General features: G+C 43.1%; 1 protein-coding gene across 13 annotated transcripts in view; it reads right to left on the bottom strand.

The window, feature by feature from the left end:
- Positions 1-24,780, bottom strand: part of REPS2 (RALBP1 associated Eps domain containing 2) — a 323,649-nt gene that overhangs the window by 251,752 nt on the left and 47,117 nt on the right. For all 13 annotated transcript variants that reach the window (XM_058291435.1, XM_058291431.1, XM_058291430.1 and 10 more), the window contains exon 2: positions 12,722-12,845. In XM_058291435.1, coding sequence (XP_058147418.1) covers positions 12,722-12,845 — 124 coding nt within the window. The remainder of the gene's footprint in view (positions 1-12,721; positions 12,846-24,780) is intronic.

Here is a 24,780-nt window from a genome sequence, read left to right as displayed (position 1 = left end):
TCTTTGTTTTTGGTGGCTATAAGTTGCACTCTTGTTTGCAAAGAAATAATTCTTGAAAACCCAGATAGGTCTACCCACATTGGAACAGGACTTGTTGCTGCAAGACACTTCTACCCCTCTCTCATATGGTCTAAAAAGCCAGGGGAGGCAGGATTGGAGTCCCTACCATCCCTGAAAGTCTTGATCCGTATTTTACAAAAAAGTTCCCAACATCAGCATTACTGACATTTTGGACCAGATAATTTGGGGTTGTTTTTTTTTTGGTTGGTTGGTTGGTTTTGTTTTTGTCTTTGCTGGGGGGAGGTTCTTTCCTGTGCATCGTACGTAGCAGGATGCTGTTTAGCAGCATCCTTGGTCTCTACCTACTGGATGCCAGTAGCACCCCCACCACTCATGACAACCAAAAATGACTGCAGATATTGCAAAATGTCCCCTGGAGGGGTACAATCGCCCGGGTTGATAACCACTGCTTTATAAATAAATGAGGGACCAAAAGGAGTTAAATAATTTGCCTTAGGATCCTCTTGGTGGAAGGAAGACTCATGACTGCACAATGGTTCCCAAATTTTAGAATTTCATGGAACAGTAAAAATTCCAAAAAAAAAAAAGTTGCCAACATTTTATTTGGCTAAGAAAATAAATTTCCTCAAGCTATTACCCATTATCAATTTCGTAAAAGGATGTTTGGCAAAAAGGGAAAAAGAAAGAAAGCTCTTAGAATTGAATACATTGAGTTTTATAAATAACTTTTTGGTCCTAATTCTTTCTCCATTTGCTGCAAACTGTGCCAGACTGTCACTAGACCATGAACCAGTTTGTGGAACACAGCCGTACAGATTACAGCAATTGTAGTTTTCACAATGTTGGGGTTCAAAAACTCTCAGAGTATGTGGAAAGAAATCAAGGGGTCAATCACCTTGGTAAGAAAGAAAATTACATCTTCATTTTCATTACCCTAACTGAAATTTGGCATTTCTCTCCATTATGAATAAGGGCAATAAACCACTATAGTAACATCAGCAATCCCTGTAACTTTGTCACCTACAAAAATCAGATACTTTTTTTTTTATTTTATTTTTTTAATTACATTAAAAAAATATATATGAGGTCTCATTCAACCCCACCGCCCCCGCCCCCCACTCCCCCCACAGCAACACTCTCTCCCATCATTGTGATACATCCATTGCACCTGGTAAGTTCATCTCTGAGCATCACTGCACCCCATAGTCAATGGTCCACATCATAGCCCAGACTCTCTCACGTTCCATCCAGTGGGCCCTGGGGGGCTCTACAGTGTCCCGTAATTGTCCGTGAAGCACTATCCAGGACAACTCCACGTCCCGAAAACGCCTCCACATCTCATCTCTTCCTCCCGTTCCCCACACCCAGCAGCCCCCATGGCTACCGTTCCCACACCCATTCCATATTTTCTCTGTGGACATTGGATTGGTTGTGTCCATTGCACACCTATGTCAAGTGAGGGCTTAGATTCCACATGGGTACTGGATGCACTCTTCCTGCTTCTAGTTGTAGACACTCTAGGCTCCATGTTGTGGTGGTTGACCTTCTTCAACTCCATGTTAGCTGAGTGGAGTAAGTCCAATAAGTCAAAGTGTAGGAGCTGAAGTCTGTTGAGGCTCTGGGCCTGGGTGTCATATTATCAGTCCAGAGATTCAAATCCCCTACATATATCTTAAACCCAGCACCAACTACAATTCCAATAAAGTAGCATGCAAGTCTTGTGAAAAGAGATCCCCTCTGAGTCCATTTCCATCACGCAGAAACACCAGCTCCAAAGAAGGGCCATCTGTCATGGCAGTGAACCCCTTCTGCCATGACCATAGAACCCGTGGGTCTCTTTATCCCTCAAAAGAACCAATACCTGGGGTTGTATCTACCTTATCTGTCTCTTAGACTCTGTTCAGTTGTACATAGGGGTATTCCTTCTGACAACCTCCAGACTCTTTTTTAGAGACTCACAGCCTTATAATCTCATTTCTCCTTTCCATTTCCCCCTTACATTAGGTCAAACCGCTTCCCGAAGTCATGTTATTATATGTAGACAGGTATATTCTGCTGTTCCGCATTGAATCTTTAATTCAAGGTCATTTTCTAGTTGCTTCTTCAGCTGGTATGTGGTAGTGATCCCTCGGTGCCAGGGAGGCTCATCCCCGGGTGTCGTGTCCCACGCTGGGGGGAATGCATCGCATCTACACGCTGAGTTTGGCTGTGAGAGTGGCCACATTTGAGTAACATGAAGGCTGTCAGGAGGAAACCCCCAGGCACAATGCTACTCTAGGCCTTGTTCTTATTGCAGGTGCATAGGCTCAAAAGTGTAGCCATTAGTATCAAGAGCCCACTGTTGGGCCCTCCTTCCTTCCTGGTTCTTGCCGTTGCACCTGGAGGATTGCCGCTGCTCTCCCAGGGCCCACAACAGTGACCCCCCGGCCAGGAGCAGATACTTTTATGTCACATCACAGATGCTTATTGATGTGGGCTATGGGTGGGAGGCTCTTTGTCTCTTCCGAGATAACCTTAACCTAAGCTGTCTGTCCTGACTTGTGGGTGTGGGATGGTGAGAGGCTGCAGTCCTGCTCTTGGTGACCATGGCAACGACTCCAGTCCCAGGAGGCCTTTTAGCAATGCAAACTCTATATACATACCAGTCAATCCAGGGAAACTCTGATGGCGGTGATGCCGAAACTTAAGGGAACTTGGACTTGGCCTCGAATGGGAAATGTAATATAGCCTGTGCATAAATTCAAAATCATCTAATTTTGTATCCAAGTGTGCCTAGGTTCTAGAAATCCAGTTAAGTGATATGGGCTTTGAATGTTCAGAAAGGATGTAAGACTAAATGTGTATTCAAGGTTGCATCGAGACAGAATGTGGGCAAGATGCTAATTCAAGCTCACCTGAGGTGTGGGCGATATGTTAATTCAAAACCTACCTGGTACTCAGGCAAAGACTTAACTAACAAAGAAAGTAGTTTTCTTTGATAAAAGCACCATTTGACTCCCCACCCTGTATAAAAGGAACCTGGAAATCTTGTTCGAGGCTTGGGTTAAAAACAGAAAGCTCCCGAGTCTGGCCCGTCTCTGGCCGGTCGTCAATAAACAATTTTTCCTTCTCAAAATCATTCCTGAGTCCTGGCCTTTCTATATGCAAATAATTGAACCTCTCTCAACTTCTACAACATTATCACTCTTAGATCACCCTTAGCTCTCTTAATGAATGTATTAATGAAAAAGTATGTATACTGCTACGTAACACTTTTTTTCTTAAATATTTTGACTATTTCAAGATAATTGGCTTTCATTATAATCTTATGTCTCTGTGGGTATTTAAAGCATTACTCAGGAAAGGGGTCCATAGGCTTCAGAATGTAAAAGGGGTTCAGGGCACACAACAGGTTAAGAACCCTACTCTATATCTTGCCTAATCCTTCCCTCAGTCCTCACCCCCTTAGGTCCAGTCTCAGAAAAAAGAAAAAGTAGAGAGCAGCTCTGTCTTGGCTTCCAGGCTGCTAAGACAAATACCATACAATGGTTTGGCTGAAACAATGGAAATTTATTCGCCCCCTGTTTGAGGTTGAGGAAGAATCCAAATCAAGGTGTGATCAAAGAAGACTGGCTTTCTGGGGCTGCGTGCCAGCGATCCTTGGCCCTGTGCCTATCCCGTGGCAAGGCACGTGGTGGTGTTTCCTGGTCTCTCCCCTCTCTTCCGTGTTCCACTGACGTTCAGCTTCTGGCTCCTCCCTCTGTGGCTTTCTCTTTCTCTGTATAAATTTCATTCCACTTATAAAGGACTCCAATAATAAGATTACAACCCATCCTGATTGAGGTGCGCCCCACCTTAACTGAAGCCACCTCATCCAAAGGTCCTACTTACAATGGGTTCACACCCACAGGAACAGAGTGAACTTAAAAGCATGTTTTTCTGTTTCTGGGGTACATACAGCTCCAAATCACCACGAGCTCCCAAAGCAAAGGTATGCCACATGGTTTCCTCATCAGGGATCTTCCATTCTTTCCACTCTCCTAAACTGTTTCACCATCTGTTTAGGCCAGGCTCAGGACTACTGTGAGGCTAGACAGATGCCCAGTGTGCAGTGTTTAAGAAAGCACTCCCGGGAAACGAACTTGGCCCAGTAGTTAGGGCGTCCGTCTAACACATGGGAGGTCCGCGGTTCAAACCCCGGGCCTCCTTGACCCATGTGGAGCTGGCCCATGCGCGGTGCTGATGCGCGCAAGGAGTGCCGCCCCACGCAGGGGTGTCCCCTGCGTAGGGGAGCCCCACATACAAGGAGTGCACCCTGTAAGGAGAGCTGCCCAGCATGAAAAAAAGTGCAGCCTGCCCAGGAATGGCGCCGCCCACACTTCCCGTGCCGCTGACGACAACAGAAGCGGACAAAGAAACAAGACGCAGCAAATAGACACAGAGAACAGACAACCGGGGTGGGGGGGGGGGAATTAAATAAATAAATAAATCTTTAAAAAAAAAGAAAGAAAGCACTCCCTCTTGGGGTCAAATAAATGCAGTGTTGGCACTCGCACAACCCTGACAGTGAGTGCCCTCTTAAATTACATGCTCTGGGCATCTCTCCAGCCTCACCCTAGTCCAGGCCCTAGTAAAACCAAATGTATACTCACAGTTTAAGAAACTGGCCCATGCGCAGTGCTGATGCGCACAAGGAGTGCCCTGCCACACAGGGGTGTGCCTCGCGTAGGGGAGCCCCACGCGCAAGGAGTGCGCCCCATAAGGAGAGCCGCCCAGCGCAAAAGAAGTGCAGCCTGCCCAGGAATGGTGCTGCCCACACGGAGAAGTGTCACAACAACATCACACAACAAAAAGAAACACAGAAGACAAAAAGAAAACAAAGAAGACGCAGCAAATAGACACAGAGAACAGACAACCGGGGGGGGGGGGGGGGGATAAATAAATAAATAAATAAATAAATCTTTAAAAAAAAAAAAAAAAAGAATCATCTGGGGAGCTTTGCAAAGTCCCAAGGTTCAGGCTGCACACCAGACCAATTAAATCAGAATTCTGGGGGTGGGACCCAGGCACCTGTTGTTGTTGCTGTTTATTTTAAGCTCTGCAGGTGATTTTCTAGTGCAGACAAGACTGGAACCAGTGGGTGAGAAAGAGGACAGGCAGACCAGGATGACTTCTGCACAAACCTCTCAGTTGTTGCAGTGAAACTAAATGCCGATGATTGTAGCTTAAAGGGTGGCAGGTAATTAAGACTCATTCCCCATGCATAAGAATTCATTTCTTCAGTTGTTCACTCATTTATCCCTTCACTCATTCAACAAATATGTACCAAGTGCCTACAATGCCAGGCAACTCAGGGTTACCAGACTCTCCTGCCTTCCCCTTAGGTAAAGGCTCACAGACTAATGAGGGAAAACAGACAAAAAATTAGTCAAACTGGTAGAAGTACTATTTACAAGCTCTGTTAAGTGCCTGAAGGAAGCAGATGCTGAGGGAGGGAGGATAACCCTAGGAGGGGGTGGCACACAGGAGCATTAGTTAACAGGTCCAGCCAAGGACCACCTTATGCCCTTACAGATGTGTATTTTTCTCTTGATTTAGTTTATTTTTTTTTAACTTTTTACTTTGAAATAATTTCAAACTTACAGGACAGTCAAAAATAACGCAAATCCCATACAGAAAACTCTGACATACCCCTCAACCCAGATACCCAGATCCACCAGTTTTAATATTTTGCCACCTTTGCCGTATCATTCTATCACCAATCTATCCATCCATCCATCCATCCATCCACTCATCCATCCATCCATCTGAACATTTGAGAACAAGGTGCATGCATCATATCCTTGCACACATACTTCATTGTACATCTCCTACAAACAAGAATATTCACATATGTAATCACGTAAGTGCAGTTATTAAGTTCAAGAAATTTGACACTGACATAAAGCCTACAGTCAATATCCCAATGTTTTCTTATGTCCCAATAATGTCCTACCCTGTCTTTTCTCTTCCATTCTAAGAGCCTTACTATCTACTGATCAGGTCTTTTACAATTCTGAGTGATCAGCTATTGACTTGTAGAAAACCATGAGCAAACAAATATTTCTTGCCTGATAGCAATGCAAATGAATCCCATTTTAGAAAAGAAAACTATACCCAAGTTGCAGTTTTACTGCCCTGAAGGGCATTAATCAGTCTTACACATATAATTTAGCAATCTTATTCCAACTTTCACTCTTTCCATTCCCATATGCTGGTTCCATCATTAATGAGTTAAATATGTGACACATGCTCACTTTATATTTGTATGGGAGTTGTGGTTTTTTATTTTATTTTGACAGGACCTACCTTATATAGGATAGTGGGGACAGTCTCTGAGTCCCGAAGGATGAGAAAAAGAAGGGGAAAAACAGACCCCTAAGAACCCAAGACCTCAGGAGAAAAAGGGGCATATGCCCTGCAGCAGGAAAGAGACTACCCAGAAATGGCACGAAGACCAGTGGTGCTGAGAGACAGAGAGTGAGCCAGTGTGAGTGTAAGATGAGGCTGGGGTGTGCAGGCACTGGATTATGCAGGGCCTTACAGATCAGTGCAGGTGCTGTGGGCTCTGGGTGGGAGGCTGCTCGTCTCTTCGTAGATAACCTAAGCTGTATGTGTCCTAACTTGGAGGTGTGGGACAGTGAGAGGCTGCAGCCCTGCCCTTGGTGACCATGGCAATGACTCCAGTCCCCAAGAAACAGTTTAGCAATGCAAACCCTATAAACTTTAAATATTCAGGGAAAATGCAAACCAAATGTACTAAAAGCTTATCTAGAATGTATGAAGTCTATGATAAAAGCTTACCTAGGATGTGGAAGATATATGCTAATTCAAGCCTATTGAGCACTGAAACTAAGAACCATTTGGCCCTTCCTCTGTATAAAAGAAACTCAAAAATCTTGTTCCGGGCTCGGATTTTGGAATGAGAAGCTCCAAGCCTGGCCAATCGTAAATAAATCATTTTTCCTTCCCAAAAATTATTCCTGAGTCCTGGCCTTACTATATGCAAATAATTGAACCTCTCGACTTCTACAACACAGGAACTTTGAATTCTGCACTATGTGTGACAAGAAAGCTATTGGAAGGTCTGAGGCAAAAGGATGAAATGAACTGGTGGGTATTTTGAAAAGACCACTCTTACTGCTGCATAGAAAAACAGATTGGAGTAGAGAAAAGAGAAGGCCAGGAAACCAGAGAAGAAACCATTGTGGTATTTAAGTGAGAGGTTGCAGGTGGCCTGGTCTAGTAGAGGCAGAGAGATGGTGGGGGCGGGCAGTGAGAATAGAGCTATATACTATCAGTACTCCTGATGGATTAAATACAGGAGTAAGGGAAAGGGAGGACTCAAGGGTGCTTCCAGGTTTCTGGACATTTAACTAAATGAGCAAGATAGAGATTAGAGGCTAACACACATGAGCAGGCAAATGCCATCCAGGAAATAAGGTTATCCATCCACAACTCCCTGGATACGGCTGGGTCTGTCACAGCCTTTTTAGATTAGGTCCTCACAAAGCATTCTCTGAGGCCTTCAAAGCTTTTGTGGGCAAAGATTAAGCTAATGAATTGCAAGCAACAAACTGGAAAATTCTATGCAGCAGCTCAAAGTTTAGCTCAAACTTGCCTTCATTCTTACTCAACATACACTGGTTGCAAATAACTTTTATTTAAGAAATTCTTAAATGAAGAGAGATATTCAAAATTAACTCTGGGTATACTTACACCCTCAGAAGTAAGAGGCAGCATCACAACTTTGAAAGCCTTGTATTTGCGAAAAAACGTTAATCCTTCACACAGTGATAATTTAGACTATCTCCCTGCCTCTACTCCCCAGGAAATTAAGGTATTGAACTGGACACAAATCAGGTAAAATAATGTAGTCTGACTTAAGCAACTAAGTGTCAGAAGTTGAAATATTCTCATACTTAACTGTAGCATGATGAAAACATAGCTAGTCTTTGTCCCCATTCCCTGTCCCTGGGGAGGGGACCTCTGAAGATGTGGGATTCCCTGTGGTAGGGGTATCATCTGTTCTTCATGGTGGGCCCTGGACCACTCCTGATAGTTCATATGCTCAGGAGGCATCAGAGAGGGGCACACTTGCAGCCAGAGGGTGGGGGCTGGCCATACCAGGAAGACCCGCCTCGTGATTAGGGGGTTGGGGCTGTGAACCACATCCTATCAGCCCACTTCCCCAACCTCTGGGAGAAGGGTGGGGGCTGCAGTTTAAGTTCAAGTACGTGGGCATTGAGTCCATCAATCAGGTCTATATAATGAGAGCCCATATAAACTCAGGACACTTCAAGTCCCAATGGGCTTCCATGACTAATAATGGCATTGCTGTCCCAGGAGGATGAGGTGTTCTAACTCTACACGGGGAGAACACTGCAAGGCTGCATTTGAGACCCTCTCAGACCTCACTCTATTTGTTGCTTCTTTTGGCAGCTTCTTATTTATGTCCTTTTACTGTAATAAAGCTAGAATCATAGGTATATCACTTTCAGTGACTTGAGTCATTCTAGCAAATTATTGAACCTGAGAAGTGGTGGGAACCCCTGAATTTGTAGCCAACTTGGTCAGAAGTGCAGGTGGCCTGGGCCCCTGAACTTACATCTGATACCTGAAGGGAAATCTTATAGAGGATGGCTCTGAACCTGTGGGGTCCGGCCTACGTCCAAAAGGCAGGATAGAATTGAACTGAGTTACTGCAGGATTGCAGTTGGTGTCGGAACCTGTGTTGGAAGTTGTAGACGTTTTTTATATCCTTTATAGCAACAAAGCAGCTCAAACTTTCCCAGAAGATAAAGTTGGAAGATTGTATGACCACTTACAACGGAATGACAACTTTCATAGCCCAACACAAATCTAAATCAAGTTTTAATGTGGAAAAAAAAAAACTTTAATCTTTAATCAAAGCAAATGACTTCTCCATCACTGCTGTGCCTCACAGCAAAGTACACTGAGCATGCTATGGAAACAATGATCCATCAGGAAATTTATTTCAAAGAACCAAACTATGTAATACACAGGGATGCCTTTTGAGTCCGATTTTTCACATCTGCAAAACATTCCGTGGTTACAGATTACAGCCAGCACCTTTCTAAACTGAAAGAATAATTGAGGAGAGACTATTTGGCATAGCAATTAAGGCTGTGCTCCAGGCACTAAACCCTACTAACAATGTGCCCTTAGGGAAGTCACTAAAGAGCCCAAAATGTTATTTTCCACATCTGTAACATAGGGATAACAGTGCCAAGGTAGGTAGAGACTTCTAGTACACCCCCAGAAGCAGTTCTCCTCTCCTTGCAGGCACCCAAGAGAATTCCATTTCCCCCAGTGCACCCAGCAGTTGGGTGAATCCAAGTGACAAGCTCCTGCCCAGGTACTGTCAGCAGCAGGAACAGGAGTTACATCCAAGCCAAAGCATTTAAAAGCTAATGTGATCCCTCACTGTTGAACCCTCACTGTTGAGGGTTCAACAGTGAGCCCCTGATACTAATGACTATGCTTGTGAGCTGATAAACCCAAAATAATAACAAGGCCTAGAGCAACTTTGTGCCTGGGAATTTCCTTCTGTCAGCCTTCATGTTACTCAAATGTGGCCAGTCTCGAAGCCAAACTCAGCATGTAAATGCAATACCTTCCCCCCAGCGTGGGACATGACACCCGGGGATGAGCCTCCCTGGCAACGAGGGACCACTATCAACTACCAACTGATGATGCAACTGGAAAATGACCTTATACGGAAGGTTCAATGCGGATCAGCAGAATATCCATGTCTACATAAAATACCATGACTTTAAAATGCTGTTTGACCTAAAGTAAGGGGGAAATGGAAAGGAGAAATGAGTTTATATGGCTACGAGTTTCTAAAAAAGAGTCTGGAGGCTGGCAGAAGGTTTGCCCTCATGCACAACTGAGCAGAGTCAGAGAGACAGATAAAGCAGATACAACCCCCAGATATTGGTTCCTTTGAGGGCTAAAGAGACCCATGGGAGTTATGGTCATGGCCGATGGGGTTAACTACCAGGGCAGATGGCCCCTCTTTGGAAATGGTGTTTATGTGTGATGAATCTGGACTCAGATGGGATCTCCCTTCATAAGACTTTCATGCTAATGTGCTGGAGGTGCAGTTAATGTTGGGGTTTAAGATATATTTAGGGGATTTGAATCTCTGGACTGACAATGTGATAGCCAGATCCTGAGCCTCAACAGACTCCAGCACCTACAATCTGATTTATTGGACTTACCACACTCAGCTAAGATGGAGGTGAAGAAGGACAACCACCACACCATGGAGCCTAGAGTGATTACAACTGAAAATGGGAGGATTGCATCCAGCATCCAGGTGGAATCTGAGCCTCCTCTTGACATAAAGGTGCAATGGACACAACCAATCCAGTGTCCACATAGAAGAGGTGGCATTGGATTGGGAAAAGTGGACATAATGGACAAAGGGTATGGGGAAAGGCAGGAAGAGATGAGAGGTGGAGGCGTCTTCGGGACATGGAGCTGCCCTGGATGGTGCTTCAGAGGTAATCACCGGACATTGTAAATCCTCACAGGGCCTACATGATGGAATAGAGGAGAGTATGGGCCATGATGTGAACCAATGTATATGAGGTGCAGAGGTGCCCAAAGATGTACTTACCAAATCCAATGGATGTGTCATGATGATGGGAACGAGTGTTGTTGGGGGGGGGGGGAGAGGGGGGGGTGGGGGGGTGGGGTTGAATGGGACCTCACATATATATTTTTAATGTAATATTATTACAAAGTCAATAAAAAATAAAAAAAATTTAAAAAAAAATAAAATAAAATAAAAGCTAATGTGATAAACTCCAGTGGTCTCTTTCCCTGTTGTGGCAATTGTGGAAATGGGTGTCGAATTGGATGTGCCATAAGATAAAATAGCCAGGATTGCTAGACTACCACAGGGCAGGAGGGCACCTGCCCTGGAGGGTCAACCCCAAATTGAAATCGCTCAAGTGAGTCCTTATCCAAGGCGCACAATGCCAATACAGTGATACCAGAACTCTGAGAAAAGTGTTTATTAGCAAGAGCTAGCCCAGCGGAGACTCAGACCAGTCTCCCTGAGCTGAAAGCTGTGCTGACTTCTATGTAGTGTTTGTTGCGTTTGTTTGTTTGTTTGGGGGGAGCTGCTGATTTAGTATAATGAAGTAGATGGAATGAGATTGTGTGTGCTGGGGGTGGGTTTTAGCTGAGCACAGGCTGTTTCAACATGCTTAGTCATATGGTATGTGTAAGAAAATGGCAGTGCTATGGTGGCTACAGGCGTGATTTTTACTATTATAATGAAGCAAAGGTAACTTCTAGGTCAAGCTTCTCTTAAATGGGCATGTCCTAGTGGCCAGAACCAGTCCATTCTAGTTCTAAAGTGAAAACAGGATCTAACCCGGATCTTGTGGTTAGATCATCCAATAGTCTCATTAAGCATAAGGTGAGATAAGTTTCCTATTAATATACACAAAGGGGATAGAGTTTTTAAACTAAGGAAATGGAAACTTGAAAAATCAGGAAGAAAGGTTACTTCCGTCAGGGGTTAGTGAAGCAGCAGCAACATCCACTACAAAACAGGAAAACAAACCTCTGCTTTGTTAAGGCTCTAAATGTGGCTAGTGTCTGCTATCACAGCTTCTGCTAGGCAATCCAAATTGACACAAGTACCTACATCGTGAGCCTTAACTGAGACGGTCCCTATAAAAGAGCCACGCACAGGGCCTGGCACACACCAGGCCCTAGGAAGGATGGCCACGAGGATCCAGGACCCCTGGTGCTGAGTGTCCTGAACCCACTTACATCTCAACCAGGGGCTTCACAAGACAGGTGTGAGCAGTTGAGGGGTTTTCATTTCAAAAGGAAAAGGAAAGGGAAAAAAAGGCACTGAAAGTCATTTGTATCAGTGAAGTAACATGAGGATCTCAGTGCATCCCTCGAAATAACCACCTTCCTCGAACAGATTTTTTAAACCAATACTGAAGCAAGCATAAATAATGCTGATAACTGGGGGCTTTGCTTTTTGTTTAAGTGGTACAACGTGTTTAAGCATATAATAGGGTTGAGGGCAGGGATTTAACATTTAAAAAACGTAAAATCAAAACTTTGAATTCTGTACTTTCTGCATGATTCTTTCTGTAAATCCACAACTGCTCTAATAAAAAAGTATTTTAAACTTTGAGAGCATAAATTCATTCTGCCAAAATTCTGGTATCCTAGAAGATTGGTGGCCGGGCAGGTCCAGGAAGGAGAGAATACAGACAGTTCTACTTGTAACCCTCCCACTTACTCCTCCCCTTATCCCAACAGAGTCTGAAAGGACATAGATACCTCGAATGGGAAATTAGACTGAATGGTATTATTTTGCCAGAGGCTCTAGAATTCCTGCCCTAAGAAAGAACAAAATCTATTTTAACTGTAAGTCAGTTAAAAGGAACTAATCTCAAGTTGCTCTGTGAATTTTCCCCCCATTAAAAAAGAGAGAAACAAAGAAAGAAATGAAGTTACCTGATAAGCTATCTTTGTTTTATTCTACAGAGGCATTGGGTGAAGCAGGGAGAAATTCCATAAAAGTTATATTGAACAGGACTTTAACCCACTAGAGTTTGTTCTTACAACACAAGAAATCTGTCATGGACAATAAGACATGTAAATGTGAGCTACTTACCACATTTAATACTCTCTAGTCGCACAGGGAGGCCAGACTGTGCGGCGGCAATTAATTTCAGGGCAACATAAAACTGCGTTGGACCAAAATAACCAACACGCTTTGCACCACACAGTTCTGTGATCTGAAAACAGACAAGAAAAACAATTATTGAAAACCCATTTCTTAACAGGAAAATGAGACAAGCTATATTGTGAAAGCGCCAAGATTTCACAGCGCAGCTAACCAAAAAGTCCTTGGAGAACCTGTGTGTTCACACTGGACTATTCTTGTCCTCCGGTTCACAGTGCAGTTTAAAATTCAGATAATTATTTTAAGTTCTACCTACTCATGATGTTTCAGGACCGCGTAACTGATGATTCCTCCTCCTTCAAAGATAAAAATAAAGGTGGCAAAGGATGGCTGTTACTCTTCTTAAAAGGAGAGTGACTTTTCAGGAGGTGGATTCTAATGTACAAAGTCTAGAAAGTCACTGGGGTGGAAAGAGAACTGATCAGTCATTACCCCAACTTGTGGATTATCCTAGTCTATCAAAACTAAAAGTAAATTAATTATTTTTAGAGTTCTCAGGCAAAATGATGTCCTAATTACTAAAATTACATCTTGGGTGCTCCTTCAGAGAAATAAAAAAGTACTACACACACAAATATTTTCAAGACCTTTCATTTCCAGACCTTAAACAATCACAAACCCTGCTGAGTTCATACCTAGGACAGGGCACTGCTGACTCATCAGATATGTATATGTTCAGCTTTGATAGATATAGCCACACTATGGAGAGATTGGGCTGCTTCGCCTTCTTCCAAACACTTGGCGTTTTCCGGCTTTTTCATTTTCACCTCTCTGATGGGCATATGGTGGTATCCCATTGTGGTTTTAGTTTGCATTTTCCTGAGGCCTATGAAGATTAGCAGCTTTTCATATGATCATAGGCCATTTGCATGTGACAGATCCTCTACTAAGCTAAGTTCCATGAATATAGAGCCACACAGGTCTCGCTCATCGGTTCACCCCTGCCACGCAGTCATGCTTAGTAAATAGTGGTTAAATAACTGAGTTTCCTGAACCAGCTCATCCCCCAATTCCAGTCCATCCTCCATAGTGCTTGTGTAATCTTCCTGTCAAAAGCTGACCATACTTTTCTCATGCTTAAAGACATCTCAGAATGGATCCCTCATCACTCAGGACAAAATCCTATCTTCCAAGTATGACATTGAAGTCCCTTTCACAATCTGGTGCTGAGCAACTTTTCTGTGTTCACTTCACACAAACACACATTTCTGTGGCCACACTGAACTCCCACTTTCCCTAACACATCCTGCCCTTCTGCTCTACATCTTAGTGCATAGGGTACTGAAGAGGGGCAAGGCCTAAAGGCAAGTTGGTTTCCAATGGAAAAAAACATTAGTTTTATGACTTTGGCCAAGTTCATTTAACCTTCCTGAGACCCAGTGTCCTCATTGTATAATAGGGATATCGTCACCATATAGAACTGTTTGGGGGGAGAAATTAAATCCTGAACTGCAAGAATCTAACAAGAAGCTTAGAATTGTTCAATAATTGCTCAATAGGGAAAGTGTGGGCTATGGTGTGGAACATGGGACATGGGGTGCAGCGATGCCCGGAGATGTACTCACCAGACACAATGGATGTGACATGATGATGGGCGAGAGTGTTATTGGGGGTGGAGTGGTGGGGTGGGGGCGGTGGGGGCGAATGGGGACCTCATATTTTTTTAATGTAATATCTTTTTTAAAAAATGAATAAATTGAGTAGAATTTGGAAAAAAAAATAATTGCTCAATAATTGCTCAATATTCCCACTCACCTGGACCATCCTCCCTCCCCCCACCTAGATTTAATTCAAACATTACTTCTTCTGTGTAGACCCTTCCCAAAACCCCAGGTAAAGTTCATTTTCCCAGTGAATTCTCAGAGTACCCTATTTAAATGTCTATAAATGTTCATTACATGATGTCTATTATTTGCTTCAAAATGAAAGGGGAGGGGGAGCAGATGGGGCTCAAGCAGTTAAGTGACTGCTTCCCACATGGGAGGTCCCAGATTTGGTTCCTAGTGCCTCCTAAAAAAAAAAAAAAAACGAGCAGACAACAAGCAAAAAATCAATGAGCAGACAATGAACAAACTGATAAGGAAGCCATCTGGGGCAAGGAAATAAAATAAAAATAAAAGGGGAGGAAAGTAAGTGGGACATGTAGGTGGAACAGGCACGACCAAGAGTTGATAACTGTTGAAGGTGGGTGATGGGTTCATGGAAATCCATTTTGCTATTCTCTATACTTTAGTGTATGTTCAAAATTCCCCATATTCAAATGTTCTTAATATCTATTTTAATAGTTAACACATTATATTACAATTTTCTGTTCCTCCCACCTAAATGCCTTCTCTTCCAGAGCAAGGAGCAATTTCCAACCATCTGCTAGCACAATGAGAGGCACCCAGATGCAATCAATATTCCCAGTCAAGTGAATGAAACCAACCCTCAAAAGTCGAAAAGTACTTGAGTTTTACAATCTATCCCTTACTGTGAATAAATAAATCATACATCTTAAGGTACAGATTTACCTGTACATGGTAAAAACAACAACATCAGTGTAGTTCCCACATCAGGATAGCTGTCTTGCAGAATTCCTACTACGAAGGAACTGTAATCCTGGGCATGTGATCAATTTAACAACTTTAACTCAGCCAGTGTTAATGTGGTATCAAGTTAACCTCCAGTTATTCCTGTACCATAACTACCACATAAAACTGGAAAGCTCTTCATTACGGGAACTGAAATTTCTGGCAAAACATTCATTTTGGTTACTTTAAGACTAACGCCCTAATCTGGCATATCGAAACATAAAGCATCTTATTTACGTTGGAATCTGTCCTTTGGGTCCATACACTATTAGAACCACTGCTTTGTAGCCAGAATAGAATATACACACTTAAGTGAGTTAAAACTCTTAGGTCACTTTTCTTGCTCTTTCTACATCAAACCTCCAAGGGACATGCCAAGAACTTTCTGAAACACCTCAGGGACGTTACAGTAATTTTAAGTCCTTGAAACTGACATATGGAACCTCCTAAGTCTAAAAAACAGGTTAACTTTGTAAGGTTTTTGTTGTTGCTGTTCATCAAGACTCAGTGTTCTAAGTCTAAATTCTCCGTGGAAAATCTCTAAGCTGCAGATAGAAATGTTTTAATGGCATCTAAAGAAAATAAGGTGGTGGTTTATCCCAAATACTCAATTATCAGGAGGTAGTTTACATAATTGTACCTTCAAAGAGTCTTTTAAAGAAAAAATGAAAAGCAAAGATTCCATTCTTCTTCTTTTGTCAAAACTCCAAACCTCTAACACACTCAGCTGGATCCATCTTAGGTTACAAGTTGTGCAGATTTCTAATACAGAATATGAACCTATGGACTAGTGTTTGTTTTCTCAGGTGGAAGGCAAGAGATGAAAAACAAAGAGGAATGGATGAAATAAACTTTTCTACAGCTTGCAGATGTATACTGAACTGTTGGGGCGTTGGATACGAATCAGAAAAATCCACCGACCATTTGGAAGGAAACTGGACAAAGTTCTGGAAGAAGGTTGAAGGCCACTGAAATAGCTTCCCTCCTACCTAATTCCATATGATTAAGTGACTGTGCTGAGTAAACAGTCCACACACATTCCACATTCCAGTTTGCCTGAAATAATACTCTTTCCTAGGTGAAATATAATAAATTTTCAGAAATGTTCAGAAGTTTGCATAAGCTTCTCTCTTTCAAGTATTTTCCAAGGTTTCCTTAAAAGGTTTCAAAAACATTAAAAAAAGTCTTGGTGGAAGCAGTTAGAATTCTACAGGAACACCCAGTGACCCCCTACTTTCTATTCTCTCTTCTACAGCTGGCTCAGTTCAGACTGTCCTCACTTCCACTGCTTCTTGTCCCCAGACTCACAGCACTTCACGCACCCCAGCCTCCACATTCCCACCTCGGTATCGTATTAAAATGGGCTCACCCCCATACTGGGTTGAATAGTGCCCCTCAAAACGTCATACCCACCCAGAACCACAGAAGGTGACCTTATTTGGAAATCGGGCTTTTACAGCGGTAATTAAGATGAGGTCATCCTGGGTTAGGGTGGGCCCTAAATCCACTGACTGTTGTCCTTGCAAGAAGGGAAGAGGACAGGATGCACAGACACTAAGAGAAGAAGGCCGTGTAATACCAGAGGCAGCCACTGGAGTGATGCAGCTGCATGCCAAGGAACGCCTACTATTTAAAAAAAACTTTTTTTTGTTCTTTTTAAAAAAAAAAAGTTCTGTTGTTTTAAGCTACCCAGTTTGTGGTAATTTGTTATAGCAGCCCAAGAAACAAATATGTCCTCCAACTCAAAGGGCTTCCAGGGCTCGTCATTCCCTTTCCTGCAAAACCCAGACTCCTGAGTATGGTTTTCCAGATCCTTCGGTCCGACCCAACTGCCTTTCCATCACACCATGTCTTTCCACTCCCCACCCAGCAGCTACGGCTTTATCCATACCTAAAGCCAACCCAGTCTCAACATCTGAGATCCAGTCATGCCTCTGGGTACCTGCTCTGCTCTCTGCCTGGAAGCCAAATGTCTCCCCTCTTCTTTACCTGCCAAGCTCATTCTTCGAGTCACCTCAAGACCAACCGTATTATTGATCTTGTTTTCTGCATTCCCATAATACTTTTTACTAGTTTTCTATCACATCACTAGCCATGTCATAGAGCAAAATCAATATTTATCTCCACTGGACCGTCCCATCTCCTTCCCCCAGACCCCCAAGTGCACAGCTCAAGGGCAGAAGTACCTCTTTATCATTTGTGTCCCTCAGGACTCACCCTCTCCATGCTTGCTGTAAACTAAGTTGCTCAATGAATGTTTGTTGAGTTCACTCATTTTCAAGCCTACAGTAGCAGTATAGTGCTTTCTCTCATCTTTTAATTACTTTTACAAGTGGCTGCTAAATAGGCCTTCCTCAGTCACAGCATATAGCCAGAAGAGTTCCTGGGAGAATATGGTGCAATATTCGCTTCTCTGTTCCCTTCCTGCTTGGCCAGAAGGGTACTGGGTGGTAGCCCTCAAAACCTGAGGAAAGCTTCCTCCCTCTTTCACCCTGGCCCTGTGCCTGGTAGCCTGGGAGAAGCCCTCAGTGGTGCCCCCAGCCACTCAGCCCACGCACCACTCCAGAGATGCACTACAGGCTGACACACTGGCCCCCAGCCTCACTGTACTCAGTCTACCCCCAGGGGATGCCAACCCCCAAGGAGGCACACTCAGCAACAGAAATGCAGAAGAGAATCTGAAGTACAAATGCAGCCTCTCAGGAAACAGTGAAGAGTCAGGTTAACTCTGTGCTGGGGTTTTCTCTCCTATTCACTGATACTTTCCAAAAAGCAAGAGTGTCTCTTAGTCCGGAGGGGAGCCACTCAAGAAAACATGAACCCCCGTATCTGATTACTCAACGTTAGGTGCCATAGTATATGCCCGTGCCAAACTATGCTGCTGAAAAGCAGGCATTCAGTGCTCAGGCCCGATTTCAGACAGTGAATCCTACCAAGAACTTAACAAGAACATTGTTTCAAAAAAATTCATGTCCCCATTGAAAGCCCTGTGCCTAGCTCTAAGTTGGGAACTGAGCAGCCCTGAAGAAAACCTCTCTCTTTACCCCCTCTGCCACCATCTTCCCCTCCACCACTCTCCCATTTTCCCCCAGACTATCTGAAAAGTGCATTACAGACCTCATGGCACACCATCTCTAGATATAGCAACCTTTCTCTCTCCTACGACACCATCACCTCCACACCTAAAAAAATCAACATTAATACAATAACTTTCACACAATACTATCTACAGTCACATTTGTCCTTAAAAAAAAAAAAAGGATGTATAGAGCTGGGTTTTCTTTTTCTCATCCAGGATTTAATCCATGTCCATGTATTGCATTTTTATCTTATGTCTCTTTCATCTCCCTTTAATCTAGAATAATCCCCATCTCCCTCTGTTCTTCATGACACTGAATCCTTTCAAGAGTTCAGACCAGTTGTCCTGCAGAATGTCCCACATTTTGGGTTAATCTGTTTCCTTGTGATTAAATTGGATTCAAGCTTTTCTGACAAGGGCATCGCATGAGTGATAATGCGCTAGAGTGAGAGGTACGAATTAGCAAAGGGCACTTAATTTCAGAATATCCCACCTGTAGTAGTTGATATCGTTCATGAATTCCAAAAATAGATATTGGATGTTTGTAAACTGGTCTGTACCTGGGCATGATTAAATTATGACTGGGGCTTTGATTCAGCCCCGTCAGTAGGGTGTTCAGTCCCTGCCCCTTGGTGGGTGGGGACTCACAGATAAAAGACATGGCAAAAGACAGAGTTGGAGCTTTTTTTGATGCTGGAGTATTTTTTTTTAAGATTTCTTTTATTTATTTTTCCCCCTGCCCTGTTTGCCCCATTGTCTGCTTACTGTGTCCATTCACTGTGTGAAGAACACTGTGTGTTCTTCTGTGTCTGCTTGTATTCTCATTAGGCGGCTCCAGGAACTAATCCTGGGACGTTCTGGAGTGGGAGAGAGGCAATTACTCTCTGGCACCACCTCAACTCCCTGTTCTGCTATGTCTTGTTATTGTCTCTCCTCTGTGTCTCTTGTTGCATCATCTTGCTGTGCCAGCTCTCTGAGTTGGCCGGCACTCCTGCACAGGGCAGCTTTCCCGTGCTGAGTGGCATTCCTAATGTGGGGCGGCACTCGAGTGGGGCGACATTCCCGCATGGGCCGGCACTCTGCATGGGCCAGCTCGCCACATGGGCCAGCTTGTCCTCACCAGGAGGCATTGGGCATCGAACCCTGGACCTCCTATATGGTACACAGGAGCCCAACTGGTTGAGCCACATCCGTTTCCCCTGATGCTATAGTCTTGAGCTGGAGCACCAGGAAGTAAGCACACAGAGGACCCTGGTTGTGAGGAAAGAGAAGCAAGTCCCTGAGTCCAGAGAGACACAAGCCCGGGAAGAGAGGAATCCAGGAAGCCTGAACCCTGGCAGACATGGGCAGGCATCTTGCTCCAACACATGGCAAAAGTCTTTGGTTAGGGAAGTAACTTATGCTTTATGGTCTGGTAACTATAAGCTTCTACCCCAAATAAATACCCTTTATAAAAACCAACTGATTTCTGGTATTCTGCACCAGCTCCCCTTTGGCTGACTAATACAGCACCCTTGGTACTGATTGACAAGTGTGGCCATTCAGGTGCTGAATGCCAGATTTCTCCATTGTAAAGACTTTAAGACCATGTGAGTAGCCTACTCCCTGGTACATCAGCCTTTTTTTTTTTTTTTTTTGAGGTAGCAGGCCAGAGATTGAACCCGGTTCCTCGTGTGTAGGAAGCCAGTGCTCAACCACTGTGCCACATTGGCTCTCCCAAGTCAGTTTTTTCATTTATTTACTTTTGTTTTTTGCCCTTAAAAGGCACCGGAAACCGAACACGGGACCTCCCATGTGGGAAGCAGGTGTTTAACCACTTGAGCGACATCTTTTCCCCAACACTGGCTTTTTAAATCAGCTAAATGCTAATTCTAAGTAAGTCTAGCTAAATAACATCAAGACCTACAGACCTAGAATCCTAATGCCAAAATTATAGCAAGAATGGAGATGAGGTAGACATTAGTTTATACACAAGGAAACCCCTGCAACAGGGAAACTTGAGTGATCTGTTCAAGGTCACAAATCCAGTCAGTACTCAAACCTATATCAGGGATTAGAAAACTACCAAAGCTCCTGTCATGGTCATCCCATTACAGGAAGAACTGCAAAACTACTTACTGTCTGTGGGCCAAATGCCACCTTCTACCTGGTTCGGTATGGACCACGAGCAGAGACTGATTTTTACAGAGCAACATTTGCCATCAATTTGAGGATAGGGAACACCAACTTTCAATCCCATTAAGCAAAATGGTATCTTCTCTTCTTGCAAATAGACTTGTATTACCAAAATATTATACTCAATTATTATATTATTGTGGCTAACATCTATACAAAATGTCCCATTTAACCACTTTCAAGCATATAATTCAGAGGCATTAATTACATCCACAATGTTGCACTACCACCACCATTCTCTTTATTTTTGTCAGTAAAAATACTGTGGAAGTTTGTTTTCTCTCTTGCTTTACAACCGCCTATATAATAATATCAATTTTGTCTCTTAGTGCACAGAGCCTAAAATAATTACTACCTGACCCTTCACAGGAAGAGTTTGCCTACTTACCCCTGCCAAACATTCTGCCTCCTTGAGAAATATTTTAACAAGCTTCCTTGAGGATACAGTAAATAACCATGCAGAAAGGGTTTTTTCTTGAAATAATAAGCTATAGTAGGTATATGCCAACTTAAAGAGTAGATTCAGGGAAGTGGATGTGGCTCAAGCAACTGAACTCCCGTCTACCATATGGGAGGTCCAGGGTTCGAGTCCCATGGCCTCCTGGTGATGGCAAGCTGGCCCGTGTGGAGAGCTGGCCTTAATGGAGAACTGGCCCATGAGCAGTGGTGGCCTGCACGGCGAGCTGGCCCAAGCAGAGAGCTGGCACAGCAAGATGACACAACAAAAAGAGACACAGAGGAGAAACAATAAGAGACACAGCTGACCAGGGAGCTGAGGTGGTGCAAGAGACTGAGCACCTCTCTCCCACTCCGGAAGATCCCAGGATAGGTTCCCAGTGACACCTAAAGGGAAGAGAAGACAACAAGCAGACACAGAAGAAGGCACAGCAAATGGACACAGAAAAGAGACAATGGGGGGGGTGAATAAGTATTTTTTTGAAGAGAGTAGATCTAGGTTTTACTGGCATCAACACAGATTTTCATTAGAAAAGAACACACATGCATTCGCCCCCTTCCTCAGCCCCCATTTTTCACCTATATATATTTCTCTAACATTTTCAGAAGCTTTCAAATAAGGGCTTCCTACATTACTATAAACTTCCACCATATCTAGATGGAGCAATTGGATGCCATAGAGTTCATACATGCATAAAATCTGTGCAATAACTCACATGCAAAAACACAATTTTGTTCTTTGTTTTTAAAGGGAAAGGGTGTTATAAATCTTCATAACCATTCTTTGAAAACTGTTCTTAAGTAGCAACATATAAGCGACTCCCAATTTACAAACCAACTTTGGAAGCTATATTATCTTTCATATCCCCCAAGATGCCATTTAACTTAGGGCTAGAAAGCCTACAATAAATTGGAGGTCAAATCCAGCCCAGTTGCTAAATATAGGTTGTATTGGCAGGGATTACCGCGCAGGTCCGGTCTGTCAGCATTCTTGGCCCAAGGCCCAAAACTCACCCAGGTGCTGGGAAGACCCAGTCTGCCACTCTGGCTCAGATGGAATATAAACAGGGACAATTCCCCTAGGCTCCATCTTTAGGCAAAAAAGAATCATACAATGTGTTAAACTCTGTCTCTCCAGTTGATGGGTTGAGTGTTTTCTTTGCTTGTTTATTAAATACTTGATAAAGTTGAGAAGCACATTACCAGATTATACTGTATTGATCCTCCACCTCTCCTTCCCCCAGGATTTATTTTGACTGGAAGCGAGAAGGGTCCTCAGACCACTAGTTATCTTGAGTTGGGTTTATAAATGTCATCGTGAAGAAATACCCCAATGATGTCTATTTTTAAACTGATCTTAGGGGTTAACAAGCCAGCCTGGTGGGATGTTTTCCATCATCATTTAACGAGCAATGGTTCTAAAAGTTTTCTGTATCCACATGGTCTTAGACCTGCTTTTAATGATTGTATTAACTTGCAAGCTCAGGTAGTATTTTTCTCAAGGCTCTATCTTAGAGCATGCTGACCAAAAGCGTGTAGCAAATTGTTTACTTTAATAACCAGCGCTATAATAGTTCTTTATTTCTAGCCACCTGTGTAGTTGTTTTTCTTCAGGGGAAGAGTTTCCACTTTTCAGGGGGGTTGTTGTTTTTAGGATGATAAGGTTTCTTTCTTGCTTTTTCCTTTTTCACTAAAGTCAATGCAGGTGAGAGGTGGGTGGGTAAGGGACATTGTTTTTAACTAGCATTTAGGTATACTTGGGTGATTGGGGGGGTTGTTAGTATTTGTTTGATGAATCTTGCTTAATACTGTCTATTACCTGTCATGCCTGATCAACAAAATGCTTAAATTTCTAAGGGTAGGAAAAATGGCTCTGCTGAGTCTTTTTCTTTCTTTTTTTCTTTTTCTTTTTTTTTTAAGGAAGGAAAGTACAGAATTGGGCATGCTACCTGGTGGTGGTGTGATTATTTTAATTTCTCCAAGGCAGACATGACATGAGCAGTATGCACCTCCAGATGACCCCCCTGGCCACAGAAACCATGGTGCAAGACCATCGAGGGTGCCAGCTCCCTCTTGCCACTTTAAAATGGGCAATGCAGTGACAACATGGATCCTATACATTTGGTGAATAGGTGAGCAAAGTGAAGGTCTTTCCCTGACCTTTGGCAGTGGGGGGAGTAGATTTTTGTTTAGGGGAATGAAGTCTCCTCCCCCCCTTTGGCTTTTACTTTGAAATCTTAAATGTTATACTGCAGGCTGCAGGCATGACAGGCAATAAGCAGGCAAAGAACCAATGGAAAAGTGTTCAAAAACTCCTATGTTAGCTAACAGGCTTCTGAATGTATCATTGTGGTCCACGGAGAAGGCTGGAGGAGGTAGCAAGGAGATGCTGTATCAGCTACTGAAGCCTTAAAACAAAGTTGGTATCTCTTTGGACTTTAAAATTGTTCCTATGCAGCTTATTTTATTTTTGTTTAATCAAATAAACAGAAGGGCTGTTTTTCTCCATGCAAAAAAAAAATCATACATAGCTGGTGGAAACAGAGCTTGGTATCCATCCAGATGTCACTTGGCAATATCCATAAGAATTACAATTTACCTTTTGACCCTAAGAATTTATATTTTACACAAGTAAAATGGAATACATACAAGGTTATTCAATACCGTATCATCTAAGACACAGACAAAACAACATCTGAGATATTGGTTTAATAAACTGAATTCAAAATAGAATTCTAGGCGACTCTAGTGGATATCTGTCATATCTGGGACTTGAAATCATCTTTTGAAAACCTTTTTCTATTTGGGGAAATATCTCCTATAGTCCCACCTCCCTGCTTAACAGTTGGGAATCAAATTCCCAGACTCCCTTGCAGCTAAGATGCAAGCAGGTGACCGAGGCTTCACTTACCAGACATATCCACATGAGACTTTGCTTTCAAAGGGAGAAATGCAAAGAAATCAGCTCTATCAGAGCTTCTATTTTTGTAGGTGGGAAGCTGCAGTAGCTGCAAGACTGCCTTCCTGGTGGTACAGAGGTGGCAGTAGAATGGCTGCAGTAAAACCAAATTCCTGATATCTGCTTCTCAGTGGAGACAGCAGCATGGGTGGCTACCACATAATGCTAGTACTGTGCATGGTGTGGGGCTTTGTTTATGACAAGTTGGATGCCAGACTGTTCCTCTTGCCCTCCCACATGATTTCATGAGTTACTGAAAATCCTAATCCTTTTTTGGTTTAACCATCTGGAGTGGACTCAGTTGCTTGCCATAAAACACACCAATTAAAAAAGGATGAGGAAGCTCTTTATGTACTGCTATGGAAAGATGATCATCAAGTTAAACTGTTGAAAAGAAAGAAGCAAGGTGCACAAGAGCTGGTATATTGTCATTTCTTGTTAAGTGGGCTGAATACAGATACCTTTACTTAGATATCCATAAGCTATCTCAAGGAAGGGAACTAGGTGGTTTGGGCACAGGGGTAGGAAAGAGTCTGCACGACATCACTGTGTACTTTTTGAATTTTTAAGAATGTGAATATATTACCTATTCAAAAACAAACTGAGAATGGTAATTTTAAAGAGTACAAAATAATTTTTAAAAGACACAGCCTAATCTCAGAGCAGCAAGAAGTATTACAAGGCATATCCCAGAACCATTCCCTTCCACCTGCTCGAAGTGCAATTTCAAAACAAAGAGCCCAGC

The sequence above is a fragment of the Dasypus novemcinctus genome, chromosome X, assembly GCF_030445035.2.
Source record: "Dasypus novemcinctus isolate mDasNov1 chromosome X, mDasNov1.1.hap2, whole genome shotgun sequence".
Taxonomy (NCBI): Eukaryota; Metazoa; Chordata; class Mammalia; order Cingulata; family Dasypodidae; genus Dasypus; species Dasypus novemcinctus.
The sequence above is the reverse complement of the archived record's forward strand: the minus strand, read 5'-3'. Positions and strand labels throughout refer to the sequence as shown.